Source organism: Canis lupus, chromosome 11 (assembly GCF_048164855.1).
Source record: "Canis lupus baileyi chromosome 11, mCanLup2.hap1, whole genome shotgun sequence".
In the NCBI taxonomy this organism is placed as follows: domain Eukaryota; kingdom Metazoa; phylum Chordata; class Mammalia; order Carnivora; family Canidae; genus Canis; species Canis lupus.
Window position 1 is genome coordinate 11702937 of NC_132848.1, and position 24899 is coordinate 11727835.

The 24899-nt window shown below is 37.5% G+C and overlaps 1 protein-coding gene across 2 annotated transcripts in view; it reads left to right on the top strand.

The window, feature by feature from the left end:
* Nucleotides 1-2290: 2290 nt before the first annotated feature.
* Nucleotides 2291-24899, top strand: part of CAND1 (cullin associated and neddylation dissociated 1) — a 38923-nt gene continuing 16314 nt past the window's right edge. Inside the window, exons 1-4 of one of the 2 annotated variants that reach the window (XM_072843178.1) lie at nt 2291-2561; nt 13232-13375; nt 22628-22782; nt 24516-24639. In XM_072843178.1, the coding sequence (XP_072699279.1) occupies nt 2494-2561; nt 13232-13375; nt 22628-22782; nt 24516-24639 (491 nt within the window). In that variant the 5' untranslated portion in view covers nt 2291-2493. Of the gene's footprint in view, nt 2562-13231; nt 13376-22627; nt 22783-24515; nt 24640-24899 lie in introns of those variants that run through there. The other variant, XM_072843179.1, reaches the window with a different exon arrangement.

Here is a 24899-nt window from a genome sequence, read left to right on the forward strand (position 1 = left end):
TTGAAGCCTAAGCTCCAGTATTACAATAATTGAAGATAGGGCCTCTGAAGAGATATATGAGGTGAAATAAAGTTACAAGGTTACAAGGATGGGGCCCTAATTCAACAGGACTTGTGTCCTTAGAAGAAGAGAAAGAGATACTAGGGGTGTGGGCGTACACAGGAGAGTCTACACTAAGACACAAGCAGAAGGCCACCATCTGCAAGCTAAGGCCTCAGCATAAGCATAAGCTAACCTTGCTATTGCATGGGTCTCGAATTTCCAGCCTCCAGAGCTAGGAGAAATCAAATTCTTGTTGTTTGAGCCACCCAATCCACGGTATTCAGTTATAGCAACAGTAGCAGACTCAGACAATAGCTCATTTGACTCTTCAAACAGTCAGATAGGGTAACATTGTATTCTGATGATCCTAGTGTGATCCATAAAGAAACCCAGGCCCAGAGACCTTGAGGTGAATTGCCTAAGACAGCTAATAAGTGGCAGTACACAGGATTTATATTCAAGCTGTCTGACTACACATATTATAGTTCAGTTGGAGACTGATAAATGAAAGGATTTACACACAAATGGAAAAAACAAGCCCTGGCGTCTGACTGGATTCAGGCTAAAAAAAAAAAAAAAAAAAAAAGGGAGGGGGGGTTATCAACCAGATGACTTAGATTTTAGGCCTTGGGGTCCACGCAAGATAAATGACCAGCTTGTTTGTGTGTGACATGCATAAGCATAGTTTACATTAAATATCGTGGAGAGGTTGCTCAGAGCAGAAGGGCGTTCATTGTGGCTAAAGCGCCCTGGGAACCTACGCTGACAATTTCAAACTTCTGACCTCCAAAATCAACACACGATATGAATCCATCATGAAGTCAGGGAAAGCGGCATGGTTCTACTGGGGAGAAACAGCATTAAAGTAAAAGGATGCACTGGGGCAAAAAAAAAAAAAAAAAAAAAAAAAAAAAAAAAAAAAAAAGAATTAGGTAGGAGTCATGAGGAGGCCAGGTCACATTTCACCTGTTTTAACTGTAATTGATTACAACGGTGCCTGGCTTTTAGAAGACACTCAATATTAACATGTGGGAACTATAGGAAAGAACAGCAGAGAAAGGTCATATTTGATATTTGGAAGAAAGGAAGCTATTTAGGTGTTTTGTTTATTGAACAGGAGCAGTAACGGATTGAGACAGAATTTTCCTTCTCGCTTGACTGGGCTGTCTCTGTCTTCCTTTAGCCAGCTCCAATTCCGATGAAAGCAGATAAAGCCTGCAACCAATGACTGGACTTCCCACCGCTGTGTGTGTGCGTCTCTGGGAACAATGCAATACAGCTGCAGGAGCCTCAAGGCCATGAGAGCTGGCTACAGAGGGTGGGCCTTCGGCGGCTCCGAATGCACCGAGTAGGTGCCTACCACCGCTGGCCCTCGGCGAGCTCAGGGATGCGCGCGGGGAGGAGCGTGCCCAGCAGAGCCCCAGCGCCTGCACCCCCGCCCCCAAGGAGCAGCGCTAGCAAGCCTCTCTGCTGCACATCTGCCAAGAACGCTCCCTGAACCGCACTGCGCCTGCCCAGACCGCGGCAGCCTAGCGCTGCAGACATCCCGCAACAGCCAAACGGGCCTCTAAAAAGGAAAATCCCGAATACGCGGCGGAAACCAACCGCGCGGGCCGCTGAAGCTTTAACCCTCCGCTACCGACTCTTTAGACTACAAATCCCAGCATCCACTCCTCTCCCGGGAGCCAATGGGGAAGCTACAAGTTCCTTCAGCCAATCCCATCCCGACCCACCCCGACGGAATTCTGGGATTTGTGGTTTTCACGTGGCAGCATTATTTTCACGGCGGTGGAGGCAAAGTAGGCCACGCGTCCGGTTCGAAAGGAAGCCGCTTGTAATCATTCTTATGTTGGTGCCTTCAGTAGCATTACTCCCTCGCTTTATGCTAATTAGAAATCGTTACAGTCCTACGGATACAAAAATAAAACATTAAAAAAAAGTCAAGTTATTCTCAGATTACAGCACGTTTGTCCCCCCCACTGCGGGCCCCCCCCATCGCGTAACCGCCGCCGTCAAGTCTCGCGAGAACAGCCGCTTTGGGTCGTTGTCATGCCGCCTGGGGGGCGGGTCACGCGGAGACGGACGGGGCCGTCAGCCAACGGGGTCGCGTTTCGGCGGGCGCCGCCGCAGCGTGCGCGGGGAGACCTCCGTGAACCCTGACCCCGCTGTCCGCCGCGCCCGCGTCCGCCGCCCCCGCCCCCGCCCCGGAGCGAGGTGGGCGGGCTCTGGCCGCCTGCCCGGGGAGCGAGCGCGGAGAGCGCGGGAGCGAGGCCGGCCGAGCGGAGGCGTCGGCTCCCCGCGGCCCATGAGCGCGCCCCGCCGCCGTCGTTAGGCCCAGGGACAGGCGCCGCGCCCCTGCGAGCGGGAGCCGCCGCGAGCGACACGACGAGCCCGGCTTCCGCGGCGGCACCGGCAGCGCCAGCGCCAGCGGGCGGGACCCAGGCCGCCAACATGGCGAGCGCCTCCTACCACATCTCCAATCTGCTGGAGAAAATGACATCCAGCGACAAGGACTTCAGGTGAGGCCGCGGCCCGGCGGTGCGGCCTGGGGCCCCCGCGGCCGCCGCCCCGGGCCCCACCCCTCGGCCCCCGCCCCGCGCCCCGCGCCCCGCAGGCCGCCCTCTCCCGCGCTCCGCCCCCTCCCCCTCCGCCGCCCGCCGCCCGCCGCCCCGGGCCGTTGCCCGCCGCGCCTGCCAGGCCGCTCCTGCGTCCCCGGGCCTCCCCGCCCCCAGCCCCGGCACGGGGCAGGCTCGCCCCCGGGCGTAGGGACGGGAGGTGGGGGCGGCGGGGAGGAGGGGAGGCCTGGAGGCCCGGAGACCCGGAGGCCCGGAGGCCGGGGGGAGGGGAGGCCCGGAGACCTGGAGGAGGGGATGCCGGGAGGAAGGGAGGCCCGGAGACCCGGAGACCGGAGGAGGCGAGGCCCAGAGACCTGGAGGCCCGGAGGCCCGGAGGCCCGGAGGAGGGGAGGCCCTGGAGGCGGGGCGGCTCGGAGACCTGGACACCCGAGGAGGGGAGGCCCGGAGGAGGGGAGGCCGGGCCCCCGGGGCAGCCCGCCGCAGGCCCTAGGCCGCCCTGCCCGCCGGGGCTCAGCCTGCCGCCCGCCCCGGGCCCCCGCTGCCGCCTCGGCCCGCAGACGGGAGTGGGCCTAGGTGCATTCAGCTCCAATGATTTGCTTTTTTTTTTTTTCTTCCCTCCCCCCTTTTTTTTTTCTTTTTTCTTTTTCTTTTTCTTTTTTTTTTTTTTCACCTTAGCTTTAGCTTTAGCTTTCTGCAGATTGGGTCCCTATGAACTTTTTGCCTGGCCGGTTCTCCTCGTGGCGGTGGGAAGGAGGGAGGGAGTGGGAGCGGGGGGCGCAGCCAGGGTGAGGAAACCGGACTCGCAGGGCTTTCCCGCCAGCATCTCGTGTCTTTTTTTTTCTTTTTTTTTTTTTTTAACCTTGTCAGGTGAAAACTAAGCGGGCTCTCGGGGTTTCAGTCTCATTGTCTTATATGCAAAATTACTGCCAGAAGGGTGAATTCGGGAACCTTAACCCTGAAAAGTAAAGCGAGCGAATGCATCTTTGCTGATGGACGTTCTTAAAAAAATGAAGGTGGTGGATTAGGAGGCTTTGGCGGAGCTCGTGCCCCGGGTCGCTGTGCTGTGCGTTCCGGACCTTGGGAACACGCACGTCGGAGAATGGTGGTTTCCACGGCTTGTCCTGGTTCCGCCCCCACCGCCCTTTCTTTTGCACTAGTGTGGTGGTTACATTCCTTCCTTCCCACCTCCTGTCCCATCACAGAATAAATACGCTCCCGATCTAAAAAAAAAAAAAAAAAAAAAAACAACAACAAAACTATTTCTTTGGTGCTTGTATTTTGTGAGCATTTTTAAGGAAAGTACAGATACCGTCGATTAAAACTGTGACTGGGAGCTACCTTACTTTGTTTTGTGTATGTGTGAACGGTAATCCTTTACCACCTGGAAACCGGTCCAGACCTCATCTACCAGGAAGAGATGTTCCCATCTGTGAAAGGAGAAGCGGGAAAAACTGTAGTGATCGTGTCCCTAGATTAAGTTGATGTCCTGGTGTAGTCACGTGGCCAGGGAAATAACAGTTTTGGTTCTGTGACTTCAAAGCCAGAGTAATTTTTAAAGTTTTGCTACCTAGGGAGTTGTTAAGTGTCACATTTTGAAACTTTGAGAATCCAGTTTGTCAATACCAAAGATTTTAGCGTTGGGACTTTTTGGAAGAGACATGATTTGTTTTTTTTGTTTTGTTTTTTTGTTTTTGGTATTTTAGATTTGTGTAGATCAAAATCTAGATTATTGGAGGAAATAAAAGTTTTGCTTTTTTTTTTCTTTTGTGTGTGTGTGTGTGTTTAAGGATTAGAATGCTGTTTACTTCCCTATGAAGTTTCACTTGCTCCCAGTGCAAGACACTGAAATTTAAATACACATTTGAGTGGGATATGTATGTACATATGTACAGCCTTAAAGTGTGTGGTGTGATTTTTCCCCCCTTTGCTGTCATTTTGGCTCATTCTGTGAAAGTACTAGAAAAGTCATGCTGATTGTATTCAACTTCAGATTAAAGACAGCACTTCCTTATAATAGCATGATTTTGTTCAACTAGGCAGACTTGTGTATAGGTAACATGTTGAAAGGAGTGTTAATATTGTATATGTGATTTTTGACTCCAGCTACTTAAATTTCTTGTAAAGTTAATATATTGCATGCTTTTGTGTTTGCTTTTTAAAATAAACTATTTGAAAGACATAATGCTTTGATATTAAGCTGTAGTCAGTGTTGAACTTGATAAGAATTATCTCCCAGTCTCAGCTAGAGTAAATCAAAAAAACATTGCTTGGAGGATGATTATTCTAGAAGTGTAGTATTGATATATTTCTAATAGTTGAAGAAGAAGAAAAGTGTAAAAGATAAGTGTAGAAACAGTGACTTCCAACAATTTGGCATTAAGATATTTTCATTAACTTTGTTTTAAAGACTTGTAATACGCTGAAGCCATCCAGTTAACAGGCAAGCCTTTGGAACTAAAGTACTGTGTGTATATACTAAATTACAGATATTTAAGAGATTAACTCAAATAGTGTGCATTTGAAGTCAAGTATTTTGAGCCTTTTTTCTGTATAATATCGGTATAGGCATTTATTTGCATGTATGTGTCTTTTTTAAAAAAATTATGCCGTGTACTTTCTCATTTGAAATTTATTTTGGTGTAAATATCACAGGTTGTTGCTACATGTTTTAAAATACCTACCAGAAAAATCTTGAGGTCAGAGTTAATATTATAGAATATCTAGTGCAAACCACTCTTCTTGTGCTAAGGGAAGAGGAAAACAATAATGTGTCTAACAGGAAAAAAACATTATTCTTCTCATGGTAGATTCCAAAGAGCATAGGACCTACTGGTCACAATATATGGGTTCTAGTCTAGTAGGATTCTTTCTTGTGAACTAGCTGTGAGGTCTTAGGCAGGTTACTTAATTTGGAATAAATTTTTACTTGGAGAGACTTGTATGTGGGTACTTATAAAAGGTCCCTTATAGGCCTGAAATTTTAGGTCTCCGGATAATGACATAGTCTGTTCATGTAAAGAAAATAAGGAAATAGGTACAGGCTTCAAAATAATCAGATGTCAGCATTTTTAAAGAATCATTTTGTAGGATTTGATTCATGGGTTCAATTTATTGGTGAGAGGGTACATCTGTTACCCTTTTTCTTTCATGTTTTAGAGTTCTGTACTCTTTGAAGATGGTATATTAAGGTTTATTGTCAGTACGTAGGTAATTCTGTAGATAGCAGAATGAAAACTTAAATGCATGAACCATGTGGATACTGTTCGTTAATATTGAAAATTCAGTGGGTTGAGGTAACTGAAGTTTTGCTTTTATTTTCATATGCTTTACCACCAACTGAATTAAAGTATTGCAAGGAATCAAGAGCTAAAGAAAATTTACCACATTTTCCTTTCTCTACATAGTAGTAGTTTACATTAATGCTTTCTGTTGGCTTTATATACACTTGATCCTCTTTATCCTTATAACTCTAGTAATGTGGATACTAACAATCTCTCTTCCAGTCCAAGAAACTGAGATGTGATGTTAATTAAGTACTTGGCCAAAGTGAGTTAGACATTAGATCTGGGATTTCCAGACAACCTCCTCGCCCCCCAATCCACCATGAACTCTTAATCTTAACTACCATGTTATGTTACTTCTCCAGGGTTTTGACTAGGAATTTAAGAACTTAGATTTTAGTTCTCTCTCAATTAGGCTTATGGTATATTTTGTACTGGAAAACACTTTTAGTAATTCCTTGAGAGGGACTACAAAATGTTTAAGATATAGTGCTTGCTCTGAGTAATATTTACATGCTTGTTCAATGGTTAAGACACTTCTATGAAGATGAAGAACCCACGGCAATGTGTAGTTGTCAGGCTTAAGTGGCAGAGAATATGAAAGCAAGGAGATTCATGTTTGTGGAGTCATCTGAGCTAGCTCTTGAAATTGGAGGTAGGGAAAATGAGTATAAGCCTGAAGGCACACTGTACAAGTTGGTGACCTTCACTGCAGCTGGGAGTATGGTTGAGGGGAACCGCTTGAGGGTAGGGACCTCATTTTACTGAACTACATCCTCCAACTGAGCCTTGTGGGTTCTCAGGTACTAGTTTTAGTTGGATTTTAATTACAGAGTTCTTTTAAGCATGTAAGGATTTGGGGAAATTTCAGAAACCATTTTCATTCAGAAATCAATCAATTTTTTAAAATACCATTTGGTACAATCTTAAAATAATTTACTGCATTGCAGAATTTCCTAGTTTGATAATGGTTTATGCCACCAAATTTAGTGTGTGTGTATTTTGGATATTAGGTGTTTTTTCTTGGAAACTTTAAAATGCTAATAAAAATCTCAGGCCTGGGAATTCTACACTTTCAGAGCTGGAAGGAACCTTAGAGATCCTGTAACATAGCTGAAACAATAATGTGACCGTAAATACTAGTGAGGTTCTCTGCACTACTTGTGCTTAAGGACAAGTAAGTTTAATCAGAAGAAACAGATTTTTAGAGCTTAAGAAGGTGTTTTCTGGACACTTTAAGTACTTTGCAGATTGACGGCAGTAAGTTACTGGATTTCACTACATGATTTTTGTTGATAAAGGTATACTTATAACACTGATTATCAGCAGTGATTAAGGCTCACCACTGGAAAAATAGATCTCATTGAGGAAACCAGGAAGAAGAAAGAGGACTAAAAAATTAGTTTTATTTACACGGACAGTATTAAGACCTTCCTAAATTCATACCGTAAGGGAATAAATGAGAAAATGAGATGGTGGTGTGTGTATGAGTTCTTTGAAAAATAATTGGTTCACTGGATGGCGCAGTTGGCCCATATCATTTAGATTTCTGTTAATAACAAGGGTAAAATTGTGCTTGTGTATGAGGGGAAGGGTTGTGAGACTGCTCATTGTACAAGGTATCCATTTCTACCATTGTTTCTGCATATCTCTGCATTGGATTTACTAAAGATGAATAAGTTCTCCCTGCAAGGAACTTTAAGTCCAGTAGAATCAGCCAGGTGTGTAAGTTCTAGTCTACAGACTGTCTTATTCATAACTGTTTGCAGAGCCTGGCACAGTTCTTAATGATGATACCCCTAAAATATTTATTGAATACATGAGATGGCACTGCCTGTAGGTTATATCCACCTGGGACTGCCGTAGAAGCCCGAAAGTTAACATTTTAACTTTGCTCTCTCTCACCTTAAGCCTTTTGTATTCTTACTTTGCCTTTTTATATTACCATGTACCAGATGTTCCAGTTGGAAAACCCTCATGTCACCCTTCTACCTTTTTCTTTCATTTAATTTTCTGCTAAGTATTTCTCAAATTAGTCTTCCTGTCTCAGGCCTCTTTTTAATCCAGTCTATTGGTAACTTTTCCGTTAGAATTTTCTATCACAGCCGATCATTGTCTTCCCCACTAATTCCTATTGATTACAAGATAAACTCTAAACTTCTTAGCTATTGCCCTCCTAAGATCACTGAAGTTACTCCCCTCCAAGTTTCTTACAAGCTCTATGTACCACTAATTCAGTGGGTATTTTCTATGCTCATTTATTAGATATAAAACTACTGTTTATCACTTTTTTCTTCTTGAAATTCTCTTAGAGAGGCATCCTTGACACAGGTTGGGTTTATTACCATTATAGTGAGGGAGAACACACACTTTGGGAAGTCTCAGTTAAAGGGTATCAGGACCTATTCATTTGGATAATTTTGGGAAGAGTCTAAGGAAGTAGAGTTTCACACTGGATTGTTGGAAGGTGGGGCAGTTCCATCATTTGACATCTACAAGGAGGGAAGACTAAAGCAGAGCAAAGGCTATAATTGGTGAAGAAATAGCAGTCAATGAGTTAGAGAGGAAGATGTTTGGTATTTTGTGTTAAGTGAACTTGTCTGAAATGGATGTTCTCTGGGGTGGTTTATGTCCAGGAAAATGATGCTTTTGTTGTAAGCATCAGATCAATTTGGAATAATATTCAGATATGGGTATGAATCTTAGATTCCTGGACTTTTACGGTTTTCTTTTTTTCTTTCTCAATCCCCCCTTTTGGCCGAGGACAGATCATATTGGGCTGTAGAACATCTTTGATTTATGATGTTCACAACTTCATTATTGTTGAGATTTTTGTTGATTAGGCTCAGATGAATGGCCATTCAGTGTAGTCTGTAGTTGAGCCAGGTTTATGAATCCTTTCTCCTGTTGTAAGATCAGTGGTCAAACGATCTGACCAGACAATGGCGCTAAATAACAGACTCTGGAAAGGATACATACCGGACTGTAATACCCAAGTCCTGTGGTTTTCCTCTTCTTTGTCCATTTTCTAACTCCTCCCTTACCGTCCCCATATCTAATCCACCTCAAAGACTTATTTTAACCTTTTAAATCTCATATAGTTGGTTCTCATTATTCTCAGTAGGTAGTACTATAAAGTTACCCATGAACGTTGAATTAATGATACCAAGCCATTAACTTCTGGAGGAAATATGATGGTAGGTTCCCGTGAGCCTTTTAGTCACAGCATTTTCATAGATGATCAGTTCATAACCTCGTTTTATGTTTATTTCTATTTAAAGGCAACCTTACTTAATGTGTTGATTCACATTGTGCTCACGGCCAACAGCACCATCATTTCATCCCTAAGAAAAGCTTATCTATTACATGTATGTTTTTCACGTCACAGCTGTCTTGTACTTAGGAACACTGGACAGCACTTCGCTATGCTTGGGGATCATTTTGAACAGAACTATCAACAAAAAGCACAAACATGCAAAAGATGTGGCACTAGATAGAGGATACTTTTTACAATATGTGAGGTGAAACAAGGCATTTACTCTGCTAATCATGAGAATTGTCCATTTTTCTTTCTTGGTTGGTTGATGGTCATAACCCTAATTCTAGCTACCATCATTTCTCACTTAGACTGCTACAGTAACTCCTAACTGTTCTGTAGTCAGTTTGGCTAGATGAAGATTGGTTCCCTCTTAACTCTGACCATAGTATAGCTGGAGTAATGTTTCTGAGTGCACATTTGGTCATTTCTGTATACTCCCCATCTCTGCCCCAGATGCTTTTGAGTAGCTTCCCATTGCTCTTAGAGTAAAGACTAAAATCCAAAAAAAGACCCCCAAATCCCCTTAATCTCTTGCCTCCCCCTACCACCTAAGAAAAATTCCTGCCCGTGCTTCAGAGTTTAAGAGTTTAGTCCTTCCTGACGCACAACCTCTAGTGCAGTCTACATCAGGATACTTTGTTCTACCATTGAATTTTCTTTGTTCCATATTCCTTTCCATCCCATCTAGGATTTATTTCTGTTCATAATTACGTATATAATTGACCCATATATGTAGTTTTTAAAACTAGTGTGACTATTTGTCTTGTAAGCTCCAACAGAGCAGTAGCTCTGTTTGCTCTTGCCATCTCTTGTTTACACAGGATCAAGTACAGTACTTGATACATAATAGGTTCTCACTGTATAGTCAGCGAGTATATAAGATCTTATTATCTTAACATCAGCCTACATTTTCATCTTCTTCCTGTTAAGTTTCTATCTGCCTATGTCCCAGCCACACTTAACTCCTTCTCAGCCCTTCACTCGAAAATGTCATACCTCTGGCCCTCAGCATTGCTGCTGCTGCCACCACCCCCACCCCAACACAGACAAAAATAAAAATTTAAAATTCTAAACCAGCTTTCCCCATGCCTCATTTTCCCCACTAACACCCTTGTTAATCAGTGAGATCTAAACTAATTGTTCTTTGCTGTGATCAGTGTCAGATGTCCTTGAGTATTTTTAAAAATCTGTAAGATTAAGATTTGTCCCTTTACCTGGCTGCCATATTAGATGAAAAGGTTAGGAAGGGACTTAAGTCTGTTTTATCATGTTAGGTCTTAGCACCATGCCTAAAACTTTACATGCTTAAGAGACATTTTACAAATTGGCTTTTAAATCTGCCATGGACAGCTTTTTAGCTGGTTAAACAACTTTCTCATAGGATGATTTGTAGTACAAATTTTTATACCAAAATAACAGAAGGAAGAAATTGTTAGGACTTTATAATTTGGAGGTCACCATTTAAAAGTAACATAACTTCATACTATCTCAGTTTATTTTTCTGATTTTTAAAAATACTACCTATTGCTATTTATACTGGTGCTCATTTCAACTTTATAAAAAATGTTTAAAACTCTAAAAAAAATCTAGTCATAGTTTTCTTAAAATTAAAAACTTGTATTGAAGTATAGTTGACATACAATGTTGTATTAGTTGTATGTATACAACAAAGTGATTTGACAATTCTAATTCTATATATTATATAGTCCTTACCATGCTAAGTATAGTCAGTCACAATACAAAATTATTACAATGTTATTGACTATATTCCCTATGCTTTACTTTTTCATCTCTGCCATTTATTTTGTAACTGGAAGTTTGTGCCTCTTAATACCTTTTCATACCCTCTAGGTCCATGCATGTTGTTGAGAATGGCAAGATTTCATTCTTTTTTTTTTTTTATGGCTATTCCATAAAATATTCCCTTGTTCTTTAGTCCATTTGCTTCCATATCTTGGCTATTGTAAATAATGCTGCAATGAACATAGGGGAGCATATATCTTTTTGAAATAGTGGGCTTATTACTGGATTATATGCTATTACTTTTTTGAGGAACCTCCAAAACCAATTTCCATAGTGGCTGCACCATTTCACATCCTACTACCGGAAACGAGGGTTCCCTTTTCTCCACATCCTTGCCAGTGCTTATTATTTCTTGTAGTTTTGAGACTAGCCAATCTGTTGTGAGGTGGTATCTTGTGGTTTTGCGTTAATCATAATTTTTTGAAATTCAGACTTCTTTTATTGTTGTCTATCCTTTGTTCATAGTGCAGCCTTTGTAGTGTAGTAGGCAATGAGTAAATACGTGGTAAATCAAGGAAAGAATGTGTGTACCAATAGATTCCCTTCAGAACCATAAAGCAACTTTTTGCGTTAGGGTTATTTGCTTTTTTACCTAAATTGAAGATGGTCATTTTCTTTCCAACCAGATGAACATTTCAGGGATCTTTAGAGGTCCCAACTACTGTGGTTTTATTTCATGATCTTAAAGTAAGTAAAATAGCTAAGATATTTTAATGCTTTTCATAAAGAATTCCTGCATTAGTTGCCTCTTATTCAGTTTTTTGTTTATTTTCTAGAATATTGTGTGGTTTTAATTTCTTTAGTCATCATATAAATTGGGAAGGGGCCACTGATTAGAACTATGTTTATTTTTAAAAAGTACTTTATCTAGTATAATCCTAATTTGAACACAGACTTTATAAGCTGTTTCACAAAACTTGGGAAGAATTGTTTTTGCATTGTAGTTTAAAACTTTGTCAAAAAAAAAAAAACTTTGTCAAATTAGCATTAAATGAACATACTGACTCCTTAAAATAATGAGTTCCTAAATTAATAAGTTATTTTGCCGATCTTTATCACATAGTTTATCACCTGTATTGCCAGACTATCTGCATGGCTATATATCATTTCAGCTTCAATAGTGTTTTTTAATTAAACAGATTTTGACATTCCTATATGTAGTATAAAGTAGTACACTTTTTACTCAAACTTGATTTGGTTCAAATACAACAAAAAGGCATTAAGTAGTTGTTATTGCAGTTAGGTTATTTCAATAAGTAGAGAAGAACCAGAATCATTGGAAAAATTCATTTGGCCTTTAAATGAATTATGGGGGCTTTATTTCAGGTGAATTATCTATTACTCTGAGGATTTATTTTTAAAAGAATGAATTGTCTGATGAGGTATATGAGAAAAAAATCTGAGACTCTTTACCTTATTTTTGTCTTCTGTTCAACCCTTTTATTTAAAGCTGAGTTTAAACAGTTGGTCGCTCTACATTTTTTGTTAGGCTTTTCAATATTAAACTTGTCTTTGGCAGTGGTTCTTAAGGGGAGGGGGGGCTGGATGTCAGATGGAACAATGTTCTAGAATCACCTCTTCACCATTTTGAAAATAGACTGGATACCTTATGATGGGAGTTGGAGTGGAGGTGAGAATTTGTATTTTGGAAATTTCCCAGTAATTTTTTAATGTGACCCCCACCTCTCATTCCCAACACACAATATTGTATAGGAAGATACTGTTTTTTTAAAATTTTTTTAGTTTTTTATTTATTCAGAGACAGAGAGAGAGGCAGGCAGAGAGGCAGAAGACACAGAGGGAGAAGCAGGCTCCATGCAGGGAGCCCGATGTTGGACTCCATTCTGGGTCTCCAGGATCACACCCCAGGCTGCAGGTGGCGCTAAACCGCTGCCCGGAAGATATTGTTAATATTCGTAGCTAAAGGTTTCCTAAGTAAAATTCAAACGACATGCAAAGAAAAAGTAAAGAGGCGCTTGTCTTCTCCTAAAAGCAATGATACAGTTAATTAGAGTGAAAGAGCACCCACTGTAGATCCTGTCAGTAACTTAAAACAGGACTGACCTGGGGGAGATAATTCGAAGTGATGGTTCCTTATTTAAAAGTAGGACTTGGTTAGATAAGGATGATAGCATTAGATTTGAAAGACAGTGTCTTTTTTATTAATGCTTTAAAAACTTAATTTATCAACAAATTTAATTTTTTGATAGGTTTATGGCTACAAATGATTTGATGACAGAACTGCAGAAAGATTCCATCAAGTTGGACGATGATAGTGAAAGGAAAGTAGTGAAAATGATTTTGAAGTTACTGGAAGATAAAAATGGAGAGGTACAGAATTTAGCTGTCAAATGGTAAGTGTTTTTTTTTTTCCTTGCTTCTCACCCCTATCAGCCCCATTAAAAAAAAAAACTCAGTGTAATAGTTGGTAAATTATCTTAGTCTTGTACTGTCTTTCTGGAGTTCCTTTAGAATTTGCAGGTGAGTGGTGCATAATGTTTGTATGTGGTGCGTATTATCTACTTCTTAAGGTTTATATTTTAACTAGATGTAGCCATTTATCGTATTTTAATTTGCATGAAGTAAGTATAGGAGTCCCCAGAAAGAGTGGTTCTCTCACTTGGTTTTTTTTTTGTTTTGTTTTGTTTTTGTTTTTGTTTTTTAGCTGAGTTAAGGACTTACCAGCCTCTATTCATCTCTTTTTGAAAATTTTAAGAACCAATGATCAAAGGAAGTAAAAAATAATAAGACTTTATAAAGAATAGCAGCAGTTAAAACCATGGTTAACAAAAAAAAAAAAAAAAAAAAAACCATGGTTAACAGAAATTAGGACTGATGATACAGCAGTTTCAGAGTTTTTCCTAAAAATTGTGAGAATTCCAATTGTGTACAGTACAGTAAGAGTGTCTTTTTATCAGACATGAAATTGACAATTTGACTTAGTAACAGGGTACAGAATTTGAGTTCTCAGTAAATTCTGTTAACAAATTATTTCATTTATGCATATCAAATACTAGAAAACCTTAACAATCTACATAGTAAGTTATTAGAAAATATAACCTTTAGTTTCATGTAACAAACTGGGATTTATGTCATTTTGTATATCCTATAATAATTAGGCATCAATTTAAATAAAGTTTTGTCTCATTATGACTCCTTTATTTCATTTTATTATAAAGATTTTAAGTTTGTTTTGGGGTTAGCTTTTACAAACCTGCTGTGAAAACAGACCAATGAGAAATCATTGGTCAGCATAGAATTTCTAGACATGGAGTACAATTTTCTGTAACTTGGGACATTTGCAAGTTTAAAATAAAATGGGTCTTAAAAGGATAAGTTGCAGAATAATAGAAATTAGTATAATTTTACATTAGTTATTTTTCATCTTTTAATTTTTTTGCCTTAGTAAAATTAAATTCTCTTAAAAATATATGAACATTTACCAGCTCTTAAAAATAGTAATAAAAAGTAGTGTTTGTCCCAAATTGAGAAGTATATAAGTCTTACTTCATATGGATCTTTACTCATTAGAAAACGGAGCTTTTGATCTTTTGAATATCTTTTATACTTAAAATTAACAGGTTGGGGGAAGAAATGGAATATATTCAAGAAAAAAGGGAATTAAGATATAAACATAATAATAGTGGGAGATAAAACTCAAGATCTGATTCTTGGAGGAGGGAAAATCACAATAGATAGATAAATTGCTAAGTAACCTTACCAAGAAATTGGGAAAATTGTCAGAGAAGTCATCACTCAAAAGAAGCTCAGGCCTGAAAATCTTTTGCACATGTCTTTGAAACCTCAAAAAACAGATAATTCCAGTACGGGGAGTTCTAGTATTACTCTAAACCAGTTATTGGTAACAAGTTCTGATTTCATTTTATGTTAATAAATAAGAGGAAGAAAACACAGTTGTTCAGGCACTGAGCTTGATTAAAAAAAAAAAAAAAAAACCACCACCCAAAACACAACATTTATTTAGGCTGCTTAGTGTATTTAGAGAATTAAACACCTTCCAAAGACCAGCATCATACTTAATATGTCGCTGGAGTGAAGAACAGGTCAGGGATGTTTTATCTCACTAAGGAGAATTCACTACCTATTTCAAGGGAAGCATTTAATAACAGGGAGTTGCCAAGACCTTTTTTTAATTTTTAATGTTTTATTTATTTATTTATTTATTTATTTATTTATTTAAGACACGGGTAGAGAGAGAGGCAGGGACACAGGCAGAGGGAGAAGCAGGCTCCATGCAGGGAGCCCCAGGACTCAATCCCAGGTCTCCAGGATCATGCCCTGGGCCAAAGGCAGCGCTAAACTGCTGAGCCACCCAGGCTGCCCGCCAAGACCATTTTTAATGTTAGATGTACGTACCTAACCCAGAAATGGATAAATTACCAGCTCCCATCACACTAAAGTCAGGAACAAGGCAAAGATGCGTTTCTATCTCTGCTGCATTCTTTTTGAAGATATTAGCCACTATAGGACAAGGAGGAAATAAAATTTGATATGTAAGAATTAGGAAAGATACATGAGAATAATCAAGTCAAGAAAAATTAAATGTGGACAGTAAGAATTCAGTGAAGTAACAGGGTGTGAAGGGTAATGAACAAAAATATGTAGTTTTCATATAAACAAACCGATTGGAAGATCTCATGGAACCAAATGTCCATTTATTACAGCAACAGAAAGACAAAATGCCTATGAATTAAATGTAACAAGAAATGCTACAATAGTGACCTTGAATGAGGGTATAGGTAAGGTTACAATTTTATCTTTTTCGAAACTTTAGGAAACTTTAAAATATTCTTGACCTCTAACAAAAATATACTTGGAACAAATGGAAACACATCCCATGTCCTTGGATAGGATAACTCAACAAAGTTGTTGATTCTCTCCAAGCTAATTTAGTGCTAACTTAATTGTAAAAATCCGTTATTTCCACAAGCTAATAAATAAGTTGATTTTAAAGTATATTTTGGTGGGAGGGAGGGGGGGCAGGTGTTTGCTTTAGCAAACCCTGAAAAAGTATGATAGTTGCTGAAGGTGGAGAGTTGTTGCTTAGCCCGAGATATGAAAAGAGACTATTATGTTTCTCTAATTAAAGCAGTGAAGTAGTGAGACATTAATGGACAAATGGAGTAAAATAGGAAATACATGATAGAAAGTTGGCCTTTTTTTTTTTTTTTTTATAAGACTGGATAACCATTTGAAAAAGATAAAATTGTATCATTACCTCACAAAGAGCATCCCTACTTAAGGTTACATTGTTTTGTGCACTTTAAATTAGTTTTGCCTGTTTTAGAACTTCATATAAATGGAGTTAATACAGTATGTGCTCTTTTGTGTCTAGCTCTTTTTACTCATGACATCTGTGAGATACATCATGTTAGGTGTATTATTATTTCTTGACTTTTTATTACTGATTAGTAGCCATTGATACCAGTCTGTTTATATATTTGTTTTCTTTCTAGGGCTCAGCCATTATGAATAGAGTTAGTGAACATTCTTTTATGACTCCTTTTTTTTAACATATAGGTCTTTCTTATGGATAAATACGTAAGAATGAAATTGCTTTTCTCCATTTAGATTTTTTTTTGAAGGAACTGCCATATTGTTCCCCAAAGTCTTTGTATCATTTTATATGGAAGTACTAGTTGTCTCCACATTCTCACTAACACTTGGTTTTGTCACTCTTTACTTTTAGCCATTCCAGTAAGTGTATAGGTGAAGTTTTAATTTACATTTTCCTGATGACTAATAATCTCCGGTGCTGTTTTGTGTGTTTGTTGGACATTTTTTTTCCTGGACTTTTCCCAAGTTTTGAAACTGAGGTGGTCTTTTTATTATCAAATTGTAAGAATTCTTCATATATTCTAGGTAGGCTCTTTGATATATACATTTTAGAAATATTTTCTCTCAATTTGATGAGCTTAAGTTTTTAAATTTAATTTAAAATTTTGTTTGATTGATTTAACTTCTATATTAATTCCAACTTTTCTTTCATGATAATTGGTTTCCATGTCATAGACCTTTGCCTTATGTTGCAACATTTTTCTCCTCTGCTTTTTTCTAAAAGCCTTATTATAGTTTCAGCTTTTACTTTTAGTCCTATGATCTGTCTTGAATTAATTTTTATAAAGTAGGATTTGAGTTCAGTTTTTTCATATGTACATCCATCCAGTTGTTGAAGCACTGTTTATTGAAAACATCTTCTATTCCCTATTGAATTGCATTATTATCAAAGATCAGTTGACTGAGTGTGTAGGTTTCACAACTGTCTTGTGGTCCATTGATGTTTTTGTGTATTCTTACGCCAGTGCAAAACTGTTGTATTAGTGTAGTGTATTAGTCAACCTTGGCCACTATTGACTTTTTGGGCAGATAATTCTTTGTTGTAAGGAGCTGTCCTCTGTATTCTGTGTACAGTAGGATTTGTTTAGCAGGATCTTGGCCTTTAGCTACTAATACTAAGGAATGCTACTAGTAGCATTCCTTCTTTTCCCAGGAGTGGCAACCAGAAATGTCTCCAGACATTGCCAGCTGTCTTTTGGAGGGTAAAAATTGCCCTTTCTTGAAAACCCCCTGTATAGATCTATAGAAGTCTGATGTAAGGTAGTATAAGTTCTCTAGCTTCATTCTTCCTTTCCCAAGAGAATTTTGATTTGTTAAGTTTTTTTTTTCTATTTCCATTGTAAATTTTAGAATCCGTTTGTCAATTTCAATTTTTTTTTTAAAAAATAAGGTTGCTCAGATTTTGATTGGGATTGTGTTGAAGTTATAGAGATTTGAAGAGAGTCAACATCTCAACAATACGGTCTTTTAATAGTGAACTATAGCATCTCATACTACTTTATAGTCACAGTAGTTTTTGTTGACTCTTTGGGATTTTCTACCTAAATAGAGGTCATCAGTGATTATCTCTCTTTTTCAGTCCTGATTTTGGTAATTTGTGTTTTCTTTTTTCCCCTCAGTTCATTTGGATTTACCAACTTATCAAAAAACTGACTTATTTTTCTTTTGTTTGTTGCCTTATTGATTTCTTCTCTTTTATTATTCTACTCACTTTCTTCTGTTCACCAACTAAGCCAGTCAGGTGCCCCTAGTTTGAAATATTTTTAATTCTATTATGATTTTCTTTTGATCCATGGATTATAAGCAATTCTCAAATATTTGGAGGTTATCGAGATGTTTATTTTTATTGCTATGTAATTCCCTTTTCGTCAGAGAACATATTCTTTAAGATTTCAGGATGTTTATTTTGTCTACTTGGATTTGTGTTCAACATATAGTATGTCTTAGTGAATGAATGTCCCGTATATATTTGGAAGAAAGTATATTCTGTGGTAGATGGGCATAATGTTTTAGAAATGTCAGGTCAAGGTAGTTGAAGTTCAGATTTATATTCTTTTGTATTTTTTTTGTTTGTTTGTTTTTGGTATTAAATACCAAAGAAACAAAAGTTTAAGATTTCCAACTATGATTGTCAAATTATGTTTTACTCTTGATAATGTCAGTTTTTGCTCCGTATATTTTAAAACTGTATGACCAAGTGCATACACATTTATGTCTTCCTAATGTTTGACCTTTTGGGAGGTATAAAGTGTTTCTCTTTAAATACATCTTATCGTGCAGCCCCAGTGGCCCAGCGGTTTGGCGCTGCCTTTGGCCTTTGTGATCCTGGAGACCTGGGATCGAGTCCCGTGTCAGGCTCCCTGCACGGAGCCTGCTTCTCTCCCTCTGCCTGTCTCTGCCTCTCTCTGTCATGAATAAATAAATAGTCTTTAAAAAATTAAAAAATAAATGAATAAATACATCTTATCTTGAAATATATTTTCTTGTATGTTAATGTGGAAAAGGCACCTCAACTTTTTTGAGATTACTGTTTGCATAGTGTACCTTTTATCTTTTTCAGTTTACTCTGTTTTTATTTTTAAATGATGTGTCTTGTAGACAACAGATAGTTAATGCTTGCTTTGTTTGATTCAGTTTCATAATTGTTGCCCTTTAATAGGAGTGCTTACATAGTCCATTGACATTTATTATAAATATTTGATACGGTTGGATTTAGATATGTCATTCTTATGTTCTTTTTCTTTCATTTTTCTGTGTTTTTTTTTTTTCCCCTGCCTTCTTTTGGGTTAATCAATTATTTTATAGCAGCAGTTCTCAAAGTTTGATTTGGGGAACCCTGGAACATCTCATGACTCTGAAAATATCAAAATTATCATGTGAATAATTATTTTCCCTTGACTCTCATTTTTTTTATATGTGTACAGTATAATTTTCCAGAGGCCACATGACATGTGGTAATCAGACCAAATTCAAAATCAGATATGAGAATCTAGGCTTTTTTTTAAGTACAAACATGTAAATCAGTGTTATTTTTCTCACTTTTTTTGAGAATATAGTTAATTTTTTAAAAATACTTATATTAACATGTGTTACTTCTAATTTTTAATATGGTAAGTATTGACAGATACAACCTACATAAAGAAAAGTTTTTGGGGTCTTAGTTGATTTTTTAAAGTGTTAAAAGTGTTCCTGAAACCAAAAGGTTGGGAATCTGTTTTGTATTTAATTTTTATTTCTTGACTTTTTAGATCTATCTCCTGGTGTGTGTGTGTGTGTGTGTGTGTGTGTGTGTGTGTGTGTGTTTTCCTGGTGTGTTTTGAATTGTCACTCTAGGCTAGGGATTATAAGTGGCATCTTAAATTTATGGCAGTCTATTAAAAGTTAATATTGTATCACTTCATATAAATGATGTAAACCTTGCAACATTTGTCCTACTTTCTTTGTGCTACTTTTTTTTTCCCCCCATATATCTGTATGTGTATGTGTAATACAGTATTATTTATACTTTGGAAAAAATTATGTAGTCTTGTTTTTTTTTGTTTATTTATTTATTAGTAATCTCTAGACCCAAAATAGGACTCAAACTCACAGCCTTGAGTTCAAGAGTCGTATTCTCTATCATTGAGTCAGCCAGGCAACCCATGTAATCTTTTAAATATAGCCTTTTATGTGTACACACATTTACATTTCTAGTGATCTTTGTAAATGCAAGTAACCATCTGGTTTAATTTTTCTTTAGCCAAAATTCAACTTTCTTTGGCAGTTCTTGTAATATAGGTTTGCTAGTGATATATTTTCAGCTTTTATCATAAATTGTCTTTATTCTCATTTTTAAGGGATAACTTACCGGATTTGGAATCCTAGGTAGACTTTTCTTTCTCTCTTTTTAGTTACATCATTATCTGGCATTCAAATTGTTGTTTTCTAAAATACAGTTTTATAGAGTTAAAAGTCCTTATCTACAGTAGGGTTAGTCCAACAAAGCTATTTTGCTGTTGCCAGAAGCTGGAACTCCTTAAATTCATTTTTTGGAATCCCTTTTATTTTCACTCCAGATATTTTCATTGTTTCGTGTCAGGTCTTTACACATAGGCCATGTCTCTTTGTCACTGCCATCATTTTGGACTCATTTTTTGACTGTTATGGTTTGTCTCCCTCTCTGATTTCGTCTTATTTTTCTCTCCCTTCCCCTGTAATTTTCTGTTTTGTTTCTTAAATTCCACATATGAATGAAACCATATGACAATCGTTTTTCTCTGATATGACTTAACTTTACTCCAAATAATACATACCTTCCAGTTCTATCCGTGTCTGATGTAACTGGTAAGACTTCATCCTTCTTGATGTCTGAGTAATATTCCATTGTGTGTGTATCATGTTTTCTTTATTCATTTGTCTGTTAATGGACTTATAGGCTCTTTTCATAGTTTGGTTGTTGTGGACATTGCTGCTATAAACATTGGGGTGCAGGTACCTCTCTGAATCGCAACATTTGTGTCCTTTGGGTAAATACCTAGTAGTGCAATTGCTGGGTCATAGGGTAGCTCTATTTTTAACATCTTGAGGAACGCCCATTCTGTTCTCCAGAGTGGCTACACCAGCTTGCATTCCCACCAACAGTGTACCAGGGTTCCTGTTTCTCTGCATCCTTGCCAACATCTGTTGTTTCCTGACTCGTTAATTTTAGCCATTCTGACAGGTGTGAGGTGGTATCTTATTGTGGTTTTGATTTGTATTTCTCTGATGCCGAGTGATGGGAAACAGTTTTTTCTTGTCTGTTGGTATGTCTTCTTGGAGAAATGTCTGTTCATGTCTTCTGCCCAGTTTTTGACTGGATTATTTGGTTTTGGGGTGTTGAATGTGGTAAATTCTTTATAGATTTTGGATACTAGCCCTTTATCTGATAAGACATTTGCAAATATCTTCTCTCATCCTATAGGTTGTCTTTTGGTTTCGTTGACTGTTTCCTTTGTTGTGCAAAAGCTTTTTATCTTGATGAAGTCCTAATAGTTCATTTTTGCTTTTTTTGTTTTCCATTCCTCATTTTTCAATATGCATTCCACTCATTCTGGTCTCTGATTTTTCGATTTGAAATGCTCTTCTTTTCTTGTAATACACCATCAAAGCCCAGTACCTAAAACTCTGTCCCTTAGATGCAGTCTCCTTTCCTGTAGATACTAACATTGAATTTAAAAGTTGTTTAAAAAGGACACCTGGGTAGCTCAGCGGTTGAGCATCTGCCATAGGCTTGGCTTGATCCCGGGGTCGGGGGAGTCCCACATGGGGCTTCTGTGAGAAGCCTGCTTCTCTGGCTTTCTATGTCTCTGCCTCTCTTCACTGTGTCTCTCATGAATAAATAAATAAATCTTGAAAATAAAGTTCTTATAAAAAGAAATTGTGCAGAATAGTGAATTCATTCAATTCATTTCTAAAGTAGCTCAGTGAATGCCTTACCTCATCAACCATTGGCAAATATTTGGGAATAGGGGCCTTTTCTTAACCAGTTATAAGCTTGAACACAATGGCTCTAAAATGAAAATTCATGCAACAAACATCTGTGTGCTAAATTCTATAGGAAGTACACAAAGGAAGAACTTTTCTACATCCTCAATCAGTGGTCCTACATGCAAACCTATAATGTATAAAACACTAGTATAAAAGGAACATATAAGGTTCTGGGAACACACAGTAGTATTAACTTGCTTGACAACCAATTATTTGATGGCTTTAAAATTTAAACAATAAAATAAAAGGAATGTAAATTCTTTTGGTTCACAAGGTGGAGTTGATGATAGATGGTAAGAGAAAGGAAGGGTCAGAGTTGACAAAGTGATATATTGGATGGAATTGCTATTTGAGGTAAACTGTAGGATCCTTGTTAGGAGCAGACTCCTAATTAGCCTTTTAAAAAAAAATACTACAACATGTTTTGTATGCATGAAGGGTTGGGAGAGGTAAAAGCATCTTAAAGTTTCATGATACCATGGTGGAAATCAATGGGGAAACATTGGAAGCCAACTACAAGGAGCTTACCAATCTAAATTTGTTTTAAACTCCTATTCATATACTATCTATATTACATAGTGTTTTTACTTTGTGTTGACAGTTGCTAGGTAGAAATAATTTTATTTTTTTTGTAATTTTTTTGTAATTTTTCTGTTTTTGTATTTAATGTAATTTAATGTAATTTAATTTAATGTAAATTAATGTAAAAATTAAAAATTTTTTTTGTCTATTTTATATTACAGTCTTGGCCCCTTAGTGAGTAAGGTGAAAGAATACCAAGTAGAGACCATTGTAGATACTCTCTGCACTAACATGCTTTCTGATAAGGAACAGCTTCGAGATATTTCAAGTATTGGCCTTAAAACAGTAATTGGAGAACTTCCTCCAGCTTCCAGTGGTAAGCAAGAGCACTTTTTTCTTCCTAGTTCCTTTTTACATGGAGCTATTTTTCCTCCATTTGTTTTTCCTCCTGCCCAGGTAGGGAGAGTAATGTCTATTCAGAGGATCTTTGTAAGCATCCCTTTGATCAATTAGGAGGGGGGAAAAAAGTCTGGAGTCTTATTTTTGCTTAAAAATAAATTCAGTTTTCAGTTTTAAATGAATATTATTTTGATTGAATTTAAGTATCTCAGAATAGCAAGATTTTTTTATTGTTGTATGTACCATGACTACAGAATAGAGTTGATGCCAGCCTATGTACTGAGGGAAAAGAAAACTAAAATTCTGAGTTATTTCTGATAAGCTCTCTATTTTCAGTGCTCTATTAATTGTGCTCTACATCAGACTTTTTGATGTGTAAAACTTAACACTGTTAAGACAGCTGTGAAATAGTTTACTGGTATCTATAATTAAGGCTGACTCTATAGCTACTTTGGTAATTTTATAAAAGTACATTTAATGAATTTGTCAATTAATTAGATTTGGTATCTGCTACAAATATTTAGAGTTAATTTAGAATTAATCTTGACTACTAAGCTATTGGCTAAAACCAGCAGAGTGAAGTTAGTGATGGGTCTCATTTACAGATGGAGTGAAAATGTTACCTCCCTATTTCATGGAAATATGTAGACTGGTAATAGTGTAGCTTAAGTATGTAGTTTTTACTCATTTACTTAACAAATACTTATTAACCTTTTGCTATGCTATCATGCTAGATGATAGGTGTGTGTTATTTCAGTTAGTCTAAAGATCAGCCATATGGGAGGTCTTAATATTCCTAGTTTTCTGTTGAGGGAACTGAAATACAGAGAGATTAGGTTGATGCACTCAAGGTTGTGATTATCTGTTTGGGTGAAGATTCAAATCCTCCGTTATCTTTCAATCTAAAGCTGGTGCTTTTTCCACTGTGTCTTACCAATATTATTTTACTCTTATTATTTCAGTAAAATATTTCTTAGAATTGTATTAGTTACATTAATACTTTACTCATTTCTTTCATTGAAACACATTTGTTTTTAGCTGATTTCTGGTCTGGTTCTAACAAGAATTCTATTAACCATTTAGATTAGCCTCTTGCTCTTTTTTTTCTGCCACTTGCCGGTAACAACACAAATCTGTCTCAAAATAGTAATAACCTTGATTCATGAGTTCTCTGGAACAGCATTTTACTTCATAATGAAGTTTTGGAATCTTTGGATTGGGATAGGAAGGATCTTAGAGATAGCTCTTTTTTTTTTCTTTTTTCTAAGAGATTGTGTAGGAGCTCAGAATATATTTGGCTTTTAATTCACTGAAATTTTAGAAAAGTCTAGGTTACTAGTAAAGAGTATTCAAGAAGAAAAATCATTTTTGCTTTCTAGTTGAGAGGTGCACACACTATATACATACTGGCTTGATAGTTGGTAGTCACGTCAGTATATGGAAATAGTTGTCTAGTAGAGTCTCTTCACTTGGTATTGTTCCGCCTGTGTGGTGTACTCCTACAATTATCTCTTATTGTTGTTTATGTCTAATAAATTATTTTATTGAAAATAACCTCTTTTGAATTACCTATTTTTCTGACATGGACCTCTTGAGTCAGTCTTGATTGTAATCAAGTTTAGAGTTGTTGACTTTCTGGTAATCACCACGAATATAAGATCGAGTCAGTATACTTGCCTTGCAATTATTCTTGGTTTATTATTTATGCAGGCTCTGCATTAGCTGCTAATGTATGTAAAAAGATTACTGGACGTCTTACCAGTGCAATAGCGAAGCAGGAAGATGTCTCTGTTCAGCTAGAAGCCTTGGATATTATGGCTGATATGTTGAGCAGGTAAACATGTCTATGATTTGTATTATTTGTAATATAAAAACTATGTGCCTTTATTAAAAGCATCTTTTGATAAATACAATTTGACCTAAAATTGTTCATGTTTAAATTGTGACTGTTTTAGAAGCATATGGGTAGGGGTAAGGGGAGAAATAAGTTAATTATATTTATCATGTAATATTGCATAGCATGAAAAATACTGCATAGCAGGTATTTTTTTGTAGTTTTGAAAAGTAATAAGATTTGTGATTTGAATATTTCAG